Below are 19077 nucleotides of genomic sequence, written 5' to 3' on the forward strand. Positions count from 1 at the left end.
AAAAAGAAAACAAAGATCTTTTGTATATACTGAACGGGATCCTTCTTTGAACTACTGTAGAAAAAGCAAATTTAGGAGGAGAAAACACTCATATCACTCTGTAAAACCTATCAAGAAAGGCTGAAAAGTTCCAGTGCCTCGAGTGAATCTCCTCCACCCACTCAAAACCCAAACTACTGGGCATTCTATCTGGGACCAGGTTCCCTGGACCTTCCGTACACCTGGGAACACTGTAATATATGAAATGCTTTCAGCATGTTGGTGAGCGTTGCAGGATGCTATATTTACTGAGAATTCATGGGACGGGTTCTTGCAGTGAAAATGTAATTCTTACCATTAAGTTTGGACACTTTTCATATATGTAAAAAAAACATTTCACTAAGTAATTATGTTTTTGTATCTGAGGTGAGGACCCATCAGGTGCCCAGAGCTGAATGGGGAGAAGGATAAATTACTTACCTGTTATCCTAGTTCTCTTCCAGGGGTATACTCATCAAAGTCCTAAGCATTGAATAATCCTCGCCCACCTGCAGGACCGCGGAGCATATATAATAATACATATATATGTGTATGTTTAGAGAAACAAGTACAGAGTACTTCCAAAACATACATATATATGAGTATAGCTACATAAATATGCAGCCTAATGTACCCCAAATAGGCTAATATGCCAAAATTACATGGGTTTTTTTAGGAAAAGAAAATATTCTCTCATATAAACACTGCAGCAGAAAACATACACCGTAATAGTGTTCCAACACAGCCATTTATTTTCAGAAAGAAAAAAAAGGCAAGCAATAGCAGGCAATTAGCTCATAGGCTGCATAGAAGAGAAAACATCACAGTATCAAAAAACTGCCACCTGCCTTTAAGGATTCCAAGAACCTGGACACCGTGCCTTTAAGACCTCCAGGAGCTCCCTACTCCCATCATGCACCACAGGTGACAGTTAGGTCAGTTATTTTTTACGGTGTACAAACATAAATGGAATCATGGCAGAAAATGCAGAAACAATACTATACTGTCAATACTCGTTCGGGGAGGCGGGAGGGTTACTTATGACTTTGATGAGTATACCCATGGAAGAGAACTAGGATCACAGGTAAGTAATTTATCCTTCTCTTCCAGGGGATACTCATCAATAGTCATAAGCACTGAATAGAATAGCAAGCCCATACCCACTTTCCTGCAGACGAGCAACAGTATAAATACAGCACATTTTAACATTTCAAGGATGACCAAACAAATTTCTTAACGAGGCTTGCCCAAACTGGGCATCCACCTGTGTGTCAGAGTATAAACAATAATGGCGAGAGAAACCGTGCACTGATCGCCATGTAGCAGCTTTACAAATCTCTGGAATAGGTACATTCCTAGGAAGCGCTGTAGTCGATGCTTTCCCCCTGGTAGAATTGGCATTTGGTATACCCGGGAGGGCTCTGTTAGCCAGTTGATAGGCCAACGATATACAGGACTCTATCCACCGAGAGATAGACCTTTTGGAAACTGCAGAACCTGTGTTCATGGAACCATAATTTATAAACAGATGATCTGACTTTCTCAGGGTCTTTGTTTTGTCTAAATAGAACTTCAGAACCCTCTTGAGCTCCAAAGAATGAAGGGACCTTTCTCGAGGATTTGAAGGATTCAGAAAGAATGTGGGGAGTGTGATAGTCTCATTTATATGAAAATCCAAGATTACCTTAAGTAAGAAACTCGAATGTGCTCTTAAAACCCCTCTGTTTGCATGAAAGACAAGGTAGGCTCTTTACAACACAACGCCTGGATCTCACTCACTCTGCGAGCTGAGGTGATAGCCACGAATGTATGACGTTACAACGCATTATAAATACAGCACATTTTAACATTTCAAGGATGACCAAACAAATTTCTTAACGAGGCTTGCCCAAAACTGGGCATCCACCTGTGTGTCAGAGTATAAACAATAATGGCGAGAGAAACCGTGCACTGATCGCCATGTAGCAGCTTTACAAATCTCTGGAATAGGTACATTCCTAAGAAGAGCTGTAGTCGATGCTTTCCCCCTGGTAGAATTGGCATTTGGTATACCCGGGAGGGCTCTGTTAGCCAGTTGATAGGCCAACGATATACAGGACTCTATCCACCGAGAGATAGACCTTTTGCAAACTGCAGAACCTGTGTTCATGGAACCATAATTTATAAACAGATGATCTGACTTTCTCAGGGTCTTTGTTTTGTCTAAATAGAACTTCAGAACCCTCTTGAGCTCCAAAGAATGAAGGGACCTTTCTGGTGGATTTGAAGGATTCGGAAAGAATGTGGGGAGTGTGATAGTCTCATTTATATGAAAATCCGAGATTACCTTAAGTAAGAAACTCGAATGTGTTCTTAAAACCACTCTGTTTGCATGAAAGACAAGGTAGGCTCTTTACAACACAACGCCTGGATCTCACTCACTCTGCGAGCTGAGGTGATAGCCACGAATGTATGACGTTACAACGCATACATTTACAATGCATGCCTTTACAACGCAGTTTTTACATCGCAACAACATTTACAACGCATTATTTTACATTGCATGCCATAACATCGCATTTTCAAAAACTACCTTTACAAAGCATTCCATTACATCGCATTATACCTTTACAACGCATACCATTACAATGCATACCATTACATCGCATTTAAAGTAAGTGTTGGATAGTATAGGGGTAATAATTACTATTCTAACTCCAGTGAGTGCAACAGTAGGGTAAGTGTTGGATAGTGTAGGGGTAAAAATTACTATTCTAACTCCAGTGAGTGCAGCAGTAGGGTAAGTGTTGGATAGTGTAAGGGTACTTTGCGTTGTAATGGTATGCATTGTAATGACTTGCGATGTAATGCCTGCGTTGTAGTGACATGCGTTGTAATGACATGCGTTGTAGTGACATGCAATGTAATGGCTGTGTTGTAATGACATGCTATGTAAAGGATGTTGCGATGTAATGACTGCTAAGTAAAGGTGGTGCGATGTAATGACTGCGTTGTAAAGGTTGTTTCCCCTCAAATTCCAGACCTGATCATTACATGCCAAGAAACACTGGACTCCCGCATACTTCAGCACTGGGGAGCAGAAGAAGCTCCCCTCAGTTGAAGAAAAAGAACATTGTCTCTCCTGCTGATCGCTCCCAGCCATCTTACGCCCACCCACAAGAGAAAAAGCTCCTGTAGCCTTATCACCTGTTCCAAGCATCTGACAAATACGTGTTCACAGATCTGGGCCCAATCTCTCTCCAATAAGGGGGAAAAACATGTGGAACTGCATGTTATTCCTCATTCAGGAGAAACAACTCATACTCCCATTTAACTCAAAAGGAGATACCGGCTGGAACCGGTAATTCAGGCACCGGGGTCTCCCCAAGGAGTTAACAGGCAACTCAGAATGAAGACCAGCGAGCACACTACTCTATACTATCTTACAAGAACCTAGAGTTATATATAATGTACAGTTGATAAATACAACCCCACACAATGATGCACTGAAACCTAAAATGTGAATAACACATAGTGAATGCTTGGTTAGGTACATTGCGGCTTCCAAAAGCAACAACTAACTGTGACCTGCCGTAAAGCAGTAAGCGGTAGTTTAATTTTTCCCTAAAATGTGCCTATGGGTCCCAAGGCTAGAGTTCTTCGATGAACAACGCAAGCAAAGCTTCTGATCTCTCAGAGCAGACTTGAGCTGCAGTATCAATCAAGATCAATCAACACACTCTGCTGGCTAGCGCTGGTATTCAGAGAAGCTGAAGTAGGAGTTGTCTAGGATGGAAAGTGACACTTGTTGTTTATTGGTTACTATTGTTTCAGCTCAAAGGACTTTTCATACTTTCAACATTTGGGAAGAAGGAAATGTTGATAAGAGCTTTTGAAGAAAGAATAGTGGGACTTTATTCTCCCCATTGTCTTCCAATGAATTAAACACAATTTCAAGCAGGAGGAAACAAAAATAAAGGGATCTTTTGATTTCAAAAATCAGTCTTCTCAAGTCTGAATTGAGTGTTATGACAAATATGCTTTTGCTAGAGGTAAGAGCAGAGTTAATGGTGGAGAATGGGTAGGAATCAGAGAGAGGAGACGTTAAGGAAAGTTAACCTATGGAGACAAATGTAGAAATTGTTTTCCGCAAAGCTCACAGGCCAGAGAAGAGCTGGGCTAAGAATGAACAAAATTAGAACTAAGAATTCTGTGCAATGTGCTAGCTGAAACAGTGGAAGTAAGGTAAATCTCTTTTTCACCCTGAAATGAAAGTCGAAGTTGTGTGGGAGGAAATTCTAAAAAGTCAAGAGGAGGTCTCCTTGCGTTAGCTAGAATGAGCGAAGGTATTGAGGATCTAAGAAAAGCACCATATGCTGTGGTGAATTTGTAGACCTTCATGTGGTTACCAGGATGGGAGATGTAGGAGGTGCTATAATGCATTGGATGAGCTGTGTTATCTTCCGGTACAGAAATGAAAGGAGATACTGCATCCTATTGTCCTTATAGCTAGGCTGGATCTCTGTATCTGATTGTTTTAATCCTTATTACATTGTCTTTTTCGGGACAGTGATGTCTAGCGCCAAGATGCTCCCTGGAGTGTAAGTGCGCTCTATAAAAGCCTATTCACATTCACATTCACATTCACATATAATGTGCCTGTTTATTCCCTACATTTCCTCAAAACACACATCCATGGCATTGACATACAACAAGAAAACACTTGCAACATAGTTTCAAAAGCAATACACTTCTAACCATATTCCCTACAGGGTGTAGCTTGCTATCCATAAAAGCTTCAGTTTCCCACATAGTGGTAGTAAGTGCTATACCATACAAATACACAGAGTGAGTGTTATCTTCAGATGTACAACAGATGTGAAACATATAAAGAGCAACCTTTTCCTACCCCCTGCACCGTGGAATCATGCAGGAACCCTCACATGGGCATTATATACAGTAGGCCCATGTCCATGCCTGCTCGATACCAGCTAAATCAGATTTCAGTACTTTGTCCCTCCCAGCCCACCTCATACTTACTGGGTTTGGGCTCTTCCTCTTGCTCTGGTTCCTCTTCTATTTTTTTGCCCCTGAGATTCTTCACCTTCTCTACAAGATTCATGAGTCGTCCACGAAGTGAGGTGTCCACCTCTTCCTCTTCCTCCTCACCCTCCTTCTCAATGCCTGAAATACAAGCAAGAATCTCAATACCAAAGAGAAACATAAGTTATTCAAGAAGGAACGTTTGAGAAAACAACCAATTTCAAATATTCCTATTCCAATAAGATAAGACTGTGGCACCTACGGCTTGAGGAGGATGAATAATATCAGGGATGGGCTCCCAAGGACTGTTCGAGGCCTTGGTTGGGATCGAGTAATATTGGTATGTGTGACCACAGTACACAAATGATTGGAGATATTGTAGCCATGATGGAAATGCCTTAGCAGAGGAGTGTGTGAGTGCCATAACTAAAATAGCAGACTGAAGGTCAGGATTGTCTCAAAACTGGGATAAGAGGGCTGTTTGCTAGTCAGCTGTTAACTGTAGTTATTGGTCCCTCATTTAAATGATAGGGGCTGCTGCAGAACTCACTAAGAGGTACATGTACTTGTGTGCAGCTCACAATACTTCAGTAGCAAAAGATAGTGCAGGTCAAGACTTTGGCACATAAAAACAAATATTGTGAGGCTCCCGCGTGCTGTGGTGAATTTGCTAGACCTTCATGTGGTTCCCAGGATGCGAAATGTAGGAGGTGCGTTAGTGCATTAGAGGAGCTGTGTTAGCCTCTGGTACTGAAATAAAAGGAGGTACTGCATGTAAATATTGAAGCACAACAATAGCTGCACAGGCAGCAAACCTGAACCCTTGTTCATGTCTACTAGTTAGATGAATGACAGATTGCTTACCACAGTGAGCCAGCAAGTCGTTGTGAAATGTGAGCATCTCCTCACGGATATCGTAAGGCACAGGGCACTCCTCTTCATCAGGGTTGTTCCTAAAGTTCACAAGGATGCTTATCTGAGAGGAGGGTGTGAGAGTGAGGAAGAGAATGAGCAACAGCTAGATTATGATGAAATCTCCACACAAAGTCCTCAAGTTTGAATTAAAGAAAGAATTCACAAAGGATCTGTCCCAGCTATATGACCAACTTTTCTTTAGTACATAAGTTCATTTCATGCCTTTTTTCGTCAACTATACATCTATGAAATGGTGGTGGATATAAAAAGAAAAAAAGTTTAAGTATTTGCATTATTTGCACACTATTATATGTCCCTTTAGCATGTGATAAACCAAGAATTAGCACAGTAGTAAAACATAGTCATGCCATGCAAATATTCAAGGGTGAATGCTTGCTTCTTAGTGTAAATAGAATAATAACAGTAGCATGGATTTCTTTATATTTGTGGCCTTTTTAATTATGTTGTTTCACCAAGGCTCCAACCTTGCTGTTTTGCCGGGCTTGAGAAGCTCTAGAGTGCTGTTAGGTCCACAGGTGTAACAAGAGTCTGGAGGTGTCAGCTCTATGATCCTTCAGTATTTGACAAATCACCAAATATTTACTAATAAGCTTAGGTGATATCATGCTCTATGTTAATTGGTCATAATGGCTATTCATTAGGCTGGATCTTTAAAGAGTACAAGTATCATGAAGATACTAAAATACATTATAATGTTGATTGCAGTGGGGGGGGGGGGGGGGGAGAATGCTACAATGGGCCACAAGGCTTTCCTAGCAAGCGGCCCTAACCATCATGACGGTGCTCAGCGGCTGGTGAGAAACCCAGAGAAGAGGAGGCGGTTGATGATAACCCAGCCTACCAGCCTCGCGCCCCTTGCCCTGCAGTGAGTACCTACTGGCACCTGGGAAAGAGATTCGGACCAATGGTACAGTCTGAACAGCAGTGGCGAGACCAACACGTAAAGGCAAACTGCCACAGCTCATCCTACTCGCCCCGACCAGAGGAAGGAACAGCAACGTGGCTGGAAGACAAGGGAGGGCCGAAGCCATATGACTCTCCAGAACACCTGGAGTTGAACGAGGTTGCAGGCGACAACATGCTAAGTGACGGAGCACCGAATTAGGAGAGGCCAGCCCAGACTGGGTGAAGTTGCTCCGTGGACAAGAGCTCACAACACCAGGTGAGCAACCCAGTGGCCAGGGACCGACTCAAGGCAAAGTCTCAGCTAGCTCGACAGGACCCCAACCCAGAAGGCTGAACACGCAAGGGGCAGTTGAGGAGAAGAGGACTAGGCGGCCGGGTCTGAGCGGCATGGGGAAGAGCCAGCAATCAGGGCTGGGTCGTCACCACTCACACTACGTCACTCCACGTGGCAGGGAGGCAGAAAAACAGGCTGAAAGAGGTGTACAGCCATGGCAGCCGCCACTGACGGACCGGTGCCAACAGGGAGAGACAATCTGTAGAGCGGCGGAGGCGCGTCCATTCACTCGCGGTGACCGCCCCATCTCTTACCTCTTACGCGGCGACACTGCTCCTCAACAGGGAGATAGAGGTTTGCAATAGTGTGGAGCAACAGCATAGACCTTCCCCTCCCCCACCCAGGGCTGGACTGGCCGTAGAGGGCACCGGGCATTTCCCCAGTGGGCTGCCAGTGTGGGGGGACAGTTTTGTTATGGGGGGCTGCAATATGGGGCCCCTGTAACAAAATCGTCCAAAACCGGCCCTAGCAAACAGCTCGGCTGCAATCCCCCTCCCCTCTAGGGCGGCTGGCCAAGCAGTTTGCCTTGGTCGGTTTCAGTTCCCAGTCCAGCCCTGCCCCCACCCAGAACCAGAGGCGCAGTCCTGTACCCCTGACCAGGGTCCCTCATTAGCCTCCTGGTGGCACCGGCGAGGCCTCGCAACTCATCAGGGCAAAGTGAAGAGCGCAGGGAGAGCACCTCGTGGGCAGGCCAACTACTCTGCACCATAATCGAGGTGCAGCATGATCAGCTTAGCTCCACAGGGCAGCAGCAAGGGGGTAAGACCCAAGCAATCGGGGGGCCCGGACTCATGATCCCTCCAACTTTGTCCCCGCCCCCCTCGAATGCCCCACATCAGTGCTGCCACCAAGCGGTGAGGTGCGCAGGTATGCCCTCCCATAAACCCTAAGTCGGCGCCACACCCGAGGCGCAGAGGTACATCAGACAGTATACAAAACCATAGACCTATAAACTTACAAAACTACAGACAACACCAACTGCGGAAACCTTCACTGCCGCACACAGAAGGCAAACTCCAGCAGTACCCGCTTTGTGATACACTAGTAGGAAGCCATACCCAGGGTAGACACCATCCAGTAGACCTGACCCCATCAGACACGGGAAAAAGTGAACAAGCTATAATCTCTGGGTACAACTAAATCCCTTCCTGTGCTCGCCTGTAGTTATTACCATAATTAAGCATGGGCGGAAAATCCGTTCCGCTCGCGGATTTTGCGGATTTTATGTAAAATTCCAAGTGCGAACTCTCACGAATTTACCGAAAATCCGCAAATTCACACACCGTGGATTTTTTTGCTTGGTGATTCAATATTGCGGCGTGCGGCGTTCACTTACCGTTATTCAGCGTTTGCCGAGTTGTTTTTCTCAATTTTTTGCGAGTGCTGCGCCATTTTGGATCTTGCTGCGGGATCCCGCAGGAGTTTGGCGACGCATCGCGAGAGTTCGCAATTGCGAACATGTAGATGCGGCGGGCAGCAACAATCTCGCACTCGCGAAATTACAAAATTTGCAATTCTGCACAAGAAATCCACCAGCAAGCAGCATAAACCTTCTGAAAATTATGATTTTTATCAGAAGAACTCCTCAGGTTGACATTTGCCTGCACTTTTTGGGATTTGAGGCCTTTTTGACTTTCTTTGGATCACTTTTGGATTAGAAATCAACTTTCACAAGTAAGTTTGTTTGGGGCATTACAGTTGCTGTTCTGCAGAAAAACGAGTTTTGCAAAACTGAAAGCACTCAGCAGGTGCAAAAGTTCAAACTCATCATTAGTAACCATTCCCTGTAGTGCTTCCTGAGGGGCCCCTCCAGAGTTCAGTTGCCTACTTGCAACTATTCTATGACCCTGCTCTGACCCTCACAGCAGGCTCATAGAATAGCTACAAGTAGGCTACAAAGGTCCTGGGAAAAAAAAATTGCACTGCAACAGAAAGCAAATTACAGATAAGGAAGCAGGTGCCAGACAGGAAGTTTAAATTCAGTGACACATTAATCAACCCCAAATTAATTCATGTCAGTGGAAGCAGGGCAGGTGTGCTTGCTCCCCCCCCCATAATCTACAGTGATGAACCAGAAATTAATTCATGTAAATTGAAGCAGGGCAGGTGTGCTTGCTTTCCCCCCCCATAATCTACAGTGATGAATCAGAGGGTGGCAGTGATGTACCAGAGGGTGGCATGGGTAAATCATAGGGTGGCAGTGGTGAAACAGAGGGTGCTGTGAACCTTTGATGATGAACCAGACGTAGAAATAACAAAGTCGCGACCGTTACGAGCCGACAAGTAAGTTCGCAATTGCAAACTGGTACAAAACCTTCACGAACTGGCAGAAACCCTTGCGAACACAAAAAAAATAAAAATTCGCGAGAGTTCGCGGATTTTGCGGATTGCGAGTTCGCAAATTCGCGAATGCCAGATTCGCAAAATTTGCCCATGCTTAACCATAATCCAACATGCAGTTTATTTGGGATGGATCTTCTCCGTCCACAATGCACAGCTTATTACCCTTAAATGGCGGCTCGCCCCCAAGTCCCAACTTGGCGACTACCGCGCAATTGCCTGGAAGGCCAAGTATTCCGTCATGAGCAAAACAAAAACATCTAGAGATACTTTGCTGAAAACGCCAATACAGCACCCCCAAGGATGCTAGAATGGGGGTCCTTTTTGGAACCCCAACAAGCTGGATTTAGACCCCTTCACTCCACCGAGGAGGTCATATTAGCAGTCATGGACACCCTTAGGAAAGGTGCAGACAAAAACATCTCTCAGGCCCTTGTCCTGCTAGTCCTCTCGGCGGCATTCGACACGGTCGATCATACCATCCTGATCGACCGTGTCCACAATGCCGGCATCCAGGGGGTGGCCCTTGACTGGCTCAGATCATTCCTTGACCAGCGATCACAATCTGTTCACCTCTCCACTTTTTCTGCACCCTACACCTCCCTCACCTGCGGTGTCCCACAGGGCTCTGCACTATCCCCCCTTCTATTTAACTTGTATTTGCAACCCCTCTTAGCTTCCCTCCGCAACTCCCCGGTCACAATCTTTAATTACGCGGACGACCTCCAGTTAATTTTTCCCATCAACTCCCTCCCTTCCTCCCGCCTTAATTTTCAGTCGATTATGATGACCATCGCAGAGTGGATGTATCACAGCCAACTAAAGTTGAGCCCCACTAAAACTGAGCTTGTACTTGTGGGGGCTCCCAATCATCCATGGAGTTCCACCTTCTGGCCAACATCCCTGGGGAAGGCACCCACTCCAGTGAGCACAGTGAAAAGTCTGGAGGTGATTATCTCTGATGACCTTTCAATGAGACCACAAATTAACTCTGTCACCTCATCCTGCTTCTTCCAGCTTAGGCGGATTCGCAAAATCAGCAGGTTTCTCACCAGAGATGCCCTGACTCAAGTCATCATCGCTCTCATCACCTCTAGGCTAGACTATGCCAACATGTTGTACGTGGGGATTCCTGCATGCCACCTCCATCGACTGCAGCTGGTGCAGAATCAGGCTGCCCGCCTGATTTTCCGCCAGCCTAAACACCAGCATGTCACCCCCCTCCTCCGCAGTCTGCATTGGCTCCCTGTTTCCAAACGCTGTACCTTCAAGCTGGCATGCTCAGTTTTCAAGGCCCTCTCTGATGAAGCCCCTGCGTTCATCTCTTCCATCTTGACTCGCCACATTCCCCTTACAGCTCTTCGCTCAGCATCTCTCAACCTCCTAGTGGTCCCCAAATTCAAACATAAGAAGCACGGTGGTTTGAGTTTCTCTGTTTTGGCCCCCTCTACTTGGAACTTCCTGCCACCTTCACTTCGTCTTTGCTCCAACTATGACTGCTTTCGTAGACTACTAAAAACCCTGCTCTTTCAATCTGCCTATGAATAACCCCCCTCACCCTTGATCACTGCACCTGCCAAAGAGCGCCATGAAACCGTTGGTGAAAGAGCGCGGTATAAATAATTTTAACGTAACGTAATGAGACACCTTGAAAGGCTTCATAAGAGGGGCATGCATTCTGCAGATATCAGGGATCTGCGCTACACTAGAGCGACGAATACTAGAGACGGAATGCAACCCTGACTCATGCAGCAGACGCCGATGGTGCATTATTCACCCAGATAGCAGATGCCAACACTGCATATGCAGAAGTATTAGCGGACCTTAGACGATATAACTTCAGGGCTCATGCCGCCAGGGTGCATCGTGAGGGAGATAGAGCGGGAGCACTATTGGCCTGGCTTATTCGGCAAGACACTAACACAAGCCCCATAACTGAAATAATCACTCCCACTGGGCCGACAGTTTGCTCCCAAGCAGACATCAACCAGGACTTTTTTGACTATTACACTGAAGTATACAGGGACCCTGAACAGGCTGGCACAGTAATAGCAGACCAATTCCTTCCCTGAATCCCGCTCCCCCGAATCACCCCGCCCGACAGGACCTCCCTTGATGTGGTGATCACATCAACAGATGTGACACAGGCGATCCAAGCCCTGGCCCGAAACAAAGCCCCAGGTGTGGATGGCCTACCATTAGAATACTATTGGACCTTCTCCACTCTCCTAGCAGCCCGGCTAGCGGATATGTATGGGGTGGCCCTAGAAGGCAGGTAACTCCCGGGGTCACTTCCCGAATCACTGTTTGTGTCATTTTTAAAACCGGATCAAGATCTGAAACAGCTGACCTCCGACAGACCGATTGCACTGTTGTTGGCAGACAATAGGATTTTTGGTAAGATACTGGCAGACCGCTACGCCCAAGTCCTCCCAACAATGGTATAACAGGAGTTTGTCCCAGGTAGGTGTACTTCCCAGAAAATCCGCAAATTATTCCACATCCAGGATCAGGTACAGGGCTGCTTTCCCCGCGCCGCTTGCCTGGTCCTGGACGTGGAGATGGTCTTTGATACGTTGTCCTGACCATATCTCTTTGCAGTACTACAAAGCATGGGGGGACCCCACACTCCAAACCTACACAAGACTACTATACACAAATCCCACATCCAGAGTTCAACTGGGCCACCAATTCTCACCCCCCCCCCTCCTGGTGACTAGGGGTACACGTCAAGGTTATCCGCTATGCCCCTTACTCTTTGCCCTGGCGAAGGAACCACTGGCGGCTCATCTTCAGGAGGAGGGTGAGGAATGCGGTATCCCAATAGTGGGCGTCACCCACAGTGTATCCTTGTATGCAGACAACCTGCTACTCTACGTGCACGATATCACAATGAATCTAAAACCCATCTTGACCACACTAAGAGACTTCGCTACAGCAGCCGGTCGAAGAGTCAACTGCGCAAAATCCTCTATATACCCACTTAGCCCCAACCTGCACCCACAAGAGGTATGCATTGGGGGCATCAGTCTTCCCTGGAGTGCTCAGGTTCCCTGCTACCTAGGTGTACAACTGTATTACACATTACAAGATCTGTATGACGGCAATCACTGTAGGGTAATGGCGGGCATCTGAGCCTCAGTTAGGTTCTGGAAGACCCTCCCGTTAGCCCCCTTAAGGAAAATCCCCCTAGCAAAGATAGTCCTGGATCCACGCCTTCTCTATCATTTTGCAAACCTGCTGGTCACTACCCCCACCCATTCTTTCAGGAACTAGACACGTTGCTCTGCACCCTCATCTGGTGTAGCAGTCGCCGACGGGTTGTCTTGACTAAATTACAATCACCAATAGACCAGGGTAGACTGATAGCCCCAATATTCGAAGCATACTTTCTGGCAGCTCAGCTCCAGTGGCTATTGTGCTGGACAGCTGGGCGCTATCTGGGAGAAGCCAGCACACACATTGGACCCCTACCGATATCAGCGGTCCAAGATCTGCTCCTCCCAGGACCTTGACCTATCTCGACTTACCCAATACAGGTGATGGTGGCACGGTCCTATATGACACGGATCCACTGCCTAATTGGAGAAACCCCGTTAAACACCTCCCTGCTACCACTGGAGAGCCTACCCTCGGGTAGAAAGTATTACACCACACAGGCCTTACAGACTTGGACAGACCAGCTTTTCATATTTCATCGACTAATGGAGGAGACCGGACTCCCCAGAGGACAGTTCCTTCTCCACCGGCAACTGCTTTCGGATTGCCGCCGGATGTGGAACATGTCCGAGAGTGAACCAGTAACACACACAGTTCTCCAATACTACACATGGGCCCCAGGCGGTACTTATTCACTTGGATATACAAAGCCATACTGGAACTAACTGCCATATCGCTCACTCAACTGCGGCACAAGTGGGAGGAAGAGATCGGGAGTCTACTGCACAACAAGGAATGGGAGCATGCCCTAGAGTTCCTAAAGTAAGTGCCCCCAAAAATCCTGGTTTAAAAACATACAATTCTTCATCCTGCATCGCGAGTACACCAGAGCGACTTTAGTGCCACTATCCAGATTCATAGTTCTCCTGCCCCCGCAGCGAAGCTTCTAGCGGAACATTCCTACACATGTTCTGGAAATGCCCCACGCTGTGGCTCGGCCAGGATGCCATCCACAACGCAGTACAGGAGGTCACAGGGCTCACCGATATTACTACATGGGAAGCTTGAGCACTAGGTGCATTCCGATGTCGAAAACACTGTAAAGTCCTGACATAATTTGCATCCCTAACCCTCCTGTTGACGAAACGAAGAAGTGCCATGCATTGGCGAGTACCCGCAGGGCCCCATCTGGCAGCCTGGGCAGGAGGGGCCAATAAGTGGGGAGAGGCTGAGGAGGATGTGCTCAGGCACGAAGAGTTAGGAGGAATGTGCAAATGATGCATCTTCCCTGAGTGGGCCGTGCTCCGCCAGAGCTCTGTCACACAATTGAAAACACCCAGTCCCTCTCTACATTACAGCGAATGTCCAAAGTACCATATTGCACACTCCCTCTCGCAGTTGCAAACAGAACACACCCCCCTCCATCAGAGCCCCCGACACAGCATGCACGAGCAGTCACCACAGCCAGCCCACCCTGGAAACTATCAAGACCATATCTCACCTATGCCCGCAACCCATGAACAAGAACACATGTGAAATACACCCAACTGCCCACCCACACCACATCTATCTTTCAACCCTCCCCATTGTGCCCCAAGGCCATAGCTGACCATCCTCTCCCAATTATAGTTATTCTCCCCTAACGACAGTCTTCCTTTATTTATTCCCCTAGAGGGTATTACTACAAGAGGACAGACTCACGCAGAGGCAGACCTAGTTTCTATGTAACACTGTCCATCTCCAGTATGATGTCAATCCACAAAGTTTCTCTTTGCAACTGTGATACAGCATATGTGCTTTAATTTCCAATTCCATGTTTATGTAATCATACACAGTGACAAACTGTATTGCTCTTTAAATGTTTAAACCCCAATAAAAAGGTTTAATAAAAAAATAATGTGTGTACAGGCTAAACAATCCCTCAGTAAGTTTGGTCTCTTAAAGATATTGAACAATTACAGACACATAATGTCCTGTATGGCTGATGTACAAGCTAAACATTTTATTACATTTAGGCTAACCAATGAATGAATGGTTTCAGAGAAGCTTCAGTGTTAAGAAGCAATCCATAATTTAATAAAGACCAAGTTACTTACCTTCAGTAACAATCTTTCTGTTGGATATGTTATACTCCTGCAAACTCTTCACCTTTTGACTCTCCTCATGGAATGAATCGGGAAAAGGTAAAACAGTTCTGCACCAACAGGTGCCACCACAGCTCCAATTTTATGCCAAGACATAATGTTGTGGAGAGTGAAGATGTGAATATTAGACTAACCAGACTCACAGAAAATGCAGAGCGCAAAAACTAAACTGGAACTTTAGAAAAAATGCAAGACTATTCCTCTAGACGGGGAAGAGAGATGTTTGTTTGAGGAATCTGTAGATAGACAGACTACAGAGCAGGAACAATTTTACCAAAGGCAAATAACTTGTTCTTCTGATGGATACTTCTAGCTGTAGATTTCTCACCTCTTGGATCAATACCCAATTACTATCTGCAAGGTCATGATCAAACCAGGAAGACTTCAGAATCGAGACAGTAATGCCTGATGAAAGTGTGGATGAAGTCCACATCTCAGCTTGGTAGGTGACAAAAACAGTGCAGAAGAAAAACACCTTCGCCCTATTGGAAGGGCCCTAACAATTCTCGGAGGAGCTCCATCTTGGTAAGGGAGTAACATATTTTAATGCATTCAATGATCCAACTGGAAATTGTCCACCAGAAAGGTTAATACTTGGAGGGGTTGCAACTGTGACTTCTGTGCATTGAGAGTGAGCCCTAGATTTGAGAATAGATGAAGGCAATTTTTGACAGCTTGTCTTGTAGTCTGTTTTGATGGTCCTTTGAGCAGCCAGTCGTCGAGGTATGGGAAGGCTTGCATTCCCTGCAGAAACTGGGGCTAAACATTTTGTGAATATTCTTGGTGCTGATTTCAGTCCGAATGGGAGTACCTTGAATTGAAAGTGGACGGCAGCCACCGTGAACCGTAGGTATTTGCAATGTTTGGGGTGTATAGGGATATGGAAGTAAGCGTCTTCCAAGTCCAGAGAAGCCATAAAGTCTCCTTCGTTGAGGCAACTGAGCACATCTGCCAATGTCACCATGCGAAAACTCTGCTTCTTCAAGAATTTGTTGAGTCTGCGCAAATCCAGAATTGGGCACCACTCTCCCGACTTTTTCTTTTTGAGGAAGAAGCGAGAGTAGAATCCTTTTCCTTTTTGCGAGATTGGAACCTTCTCTATCGCATTCTTGCGAAACATGGTTAAGGCTTCTTTGAACAGTAAGTGAAGACGAGGGGGAGGGGGGCCCTTGGGCGGGGTCGTAGGTGGTTTCTTTAAGAATTCCAGAGTGTGTCCTTTTTCCACCAGGTTGAGGACCCACTGATCTGATGTGATGTTCCGCCATGGTTGGGAAAAGGCGGAGATCTTCGCGCCCACAGGGAAGGGAGAATGTTGGACTGGCGTCTGGCAGAGCTCATGGACGTTTGTTAGAATCTCTGCCTTGATTATTTGATCTTCGTCTTCCGCCCTGACAAGAGAAATTACTGGAAGTAGATTGCCTGTATGAAGATTGGTAGTACGGCTGTTTATACAGAGAATGATATTGCCTGTTTTGCTGGTTGTGGTAATTTAGCCTAGAAGAAAAACCACGACCCCATGCTCCTCTAAAAGAGCCTCTCTTATATTGCAGGGTACCATGTGATTTCGCGGTGTCGGTATCCGTTTTGATGGTAAGTAGGGCGTCATCTATGTACTTACCGAAGAGCGAGTCCCCATCGTAAGCCATATTAAGGATTTTTGTTTGCACTTCCGGTCTGAAGGAGGTTGCTCTGAGCCAACCCTGGCGTCTGAGGACCGCAGCACCCGCTAACTGTCTAAAGTTAGTATTTGCAATGTCCAGGGCGCAGTCTATTATCTCAGATGCAGCCCTTTCTCCTTCAAGCACTATCTTACGTGCTTCCTGTTGACGATCTTCTGGTATCAAATCTATGAACTCCGACAAATCTGACCACATCTGTCAGTCATAGCGGGCAAGTATTGCAAGAGAATTTGCTGCCTTGATGGAAGATGCAGCATTGGTAGAGAACTTCTTCCCTATCAAATCCAATCTCTGCCCTCTTTATCTGGTGGCGTTGAGTTGATGGATTCTTGGACCTCTGTTAAGCAGCTTGCGAGATTACAGAGTCCGGACGCAGGTGGCCCACCAGACAAGATGGAGTTTCTGGCGGTGCTCTATACTACTTTTCAATACGAGAAGGACTACAGGAATAGAAACCAGCGTCTTCATAATCTTAAGACCTTCCTTCCAAATGAAATCTATGATAGGTATAGCCCTGGTGATTTTCCTATACCCCTCCTTAAAGTCGTGCAAAAAACAGATCAGACTGCTCAATAGTAACTGACAATTCAAATATTGTAGCAGCCCTTTGCTTGATATTGTGAAAGCCACCAATGTCCTCAGGTGGAGAGTCAGAGGGTTGCGGCGAAGGCATGGGGATTATGTATTCATCCCACGGATCTCCAGGTGCGTCGTCATGAGGCAGCTCGCCTTCCTCTCTTCCATCTTCATCCGAAGAGGAAGTATCCTGATACTCTTGTGGTGTGGGGTCTACAGTGTGTCATGGCGACACTGGAAATTGCGGTGGTGGAGGCATAGGTACATCCGCCGGTACTACAGGTATGGTTTGAGTGGACGGTGTAGGCGGGAACCTCTGGCGATAGTCCGCCAACATGGCCTGTAAGTCCTGAATCAATGAAGGAGGGAGATGACTTGTCTCCTCCGAACGTGGAGCTTGATATGGCTGTCTATAGAAAGGTGTAGACAAATCCTCTTGATAGAAATGCTCCTGAATATCCTCTTCTTCATCGTCTTCCTGACATTTTATCCGTAATTCTGATGGATGGCGTGCAATCCCAAAGGGACCTTCTTCGTCTCCATCACCCCCATCAGATTCCCCCTCTTCAACATATGTTTTCAAAATGTGCGATGGCAGTAGCGGAGAAATATTAGCGTAGTCCTGCCTATAATAGGTTTTCAACTGAAAATGAGTATATGCCACAGGTGAAACATGAGACACTTGAGGTAAAGCAGGCCAGACTCTTGCAGGTGGAGTTTTGGAAATGACAGGACTCTTTGTTGACCTAGGCGTCTTTATCAGATGTGTTGAAGGCGGCTGGATCGTTGATGGAATTGCCGTTGACGGGCTCGTCGTCGATGGACTCGTCGTCGACAGAATCGTCGTCACGGAATCGTTGCCAACGGTGTTACTGTTGATGGACTTCTCGTTGACGGGACCGCCGTTGACGGAGCTGTCGTCGACGTGGCTGATGTCGATGGATTCTTCGTCAACGAGGCTGTTGTCGACGGGACAGTCGTCGATGGGACAGTCGTTGACGGGCTCTTCTTTGATGATCCAGACGTTGACGGGCTCTTCGTCGACGAGATCTTCGACGTCGATGGGCTCTTTGTCGACGATGACTTCGTTGACGATGGAACTGTCGTCGATGGTATGGTCGTCGGCGATGATTTGGGTAAAATTGAAGAAATGTCCTTAGCCCCAGAAGATTTCTTTGAAGAAACCTTGGCTGACACAATATGAGATGTTATAGCAGAAGTAGACACCGTAGCAGAAGAGCTTGAGGTGGTAGAAGTGACAGAGACTGTGTGAGAAGACACCAGTGAAACAGTTTTTGCCTGGGCTTTAGACGCTGAAGATCATGAAGGCGGAGAAGATGGATAGTCAAGAGGAGGAGAAGATGACCTCCTTGTGGGTTCTGAAGCTCTATGAGAGGATTTGTGATGTTTTTCCCCTCAGGAGAAAAGCTGTCCCTGGATGTGGCTCTTTTGCTGGAAGTAGAAGCTCTGTCCTCATCATCTGTAGAAGATGATTTGAGCCATAGAAGAACCATTGCTTCCCTGTCCCTGATGGTTTTGGCAGGGAAGGTGCGACAAATCCTACAATCCTTCACAATGTTATTTGGATGCAGGCAGTAGATGCAGTCTTTATGCTGATCATCTACATGGACCCTCTTTTTATCACAAATCCTGCAGGCCTTGAAAAGGGCTTTCTTCTCAGACATCCTGATGAAAAGTAGAAAAACTGAGTAGGCACTCAGGGAGACTCCCTTCCACACCACGTGTGGTGAAAATCTGAGGAGAACTGTCTCTGCTGGGAAGGTTGTAGAGGGTGCTGACAGCTGATTGGTTGGAACTGCTTTCAGTTCTTTTTATATAATGAGGTAGATAGGCTGCTAAGTTTTGGGCCTTTTGGGGCCTATAGTCTTGTCAGCCTACTACAAATTTCTTCTAAGGCACTGCTTTTGTATATATTATTACCGTGGGACTCCCGCCTCGGTGA

General features: G+C 46.4%; 1 protein-coding gene across 11 annotated transcripts in view; it reads right to left on the reverse strand.

Moving 5' to 3' along the window:
• The window catches only part of RYR1 (ryanodine receptor 1), a 1215008-nt gene that overhangs the window by 773523 nt on the left and 422408 nt on the right, over positions 1-19077 (reverse strand). For all 11 annotated transcript variants that reach the window (XM_086938669.1, XM_086938668.1, XM_086938662.1 and 8 more), the window contains 2 exons: positions 5905-6016; positions 5038-5181 (listed from right to left, as the gene is read on the reverse strand). In XM_086938669.1, coding sequence (XP_086794795.1) covers positions 5038-5181; positions 5905-6016 — 256 coding nt within the window. The remainder of the gene's footprint in view (positions 1-5037; positions 5182-5904; positions 6017-19077) is intronic.

This window comes from Lissotriton vulgaris, chromosome 9 (genome assembly GCF_964263255.1).
Source record: "Lissotriton vulgaris chromosome 9, aLisVul1.2, whole genome shotgun sequence".
NCBI classification, from domain to species: Eukaryota; Metazoa; Chordata; class Amphibia; order Caudata; family Salamandridae; genus Lissotriton; species Lissotriton vulgaris.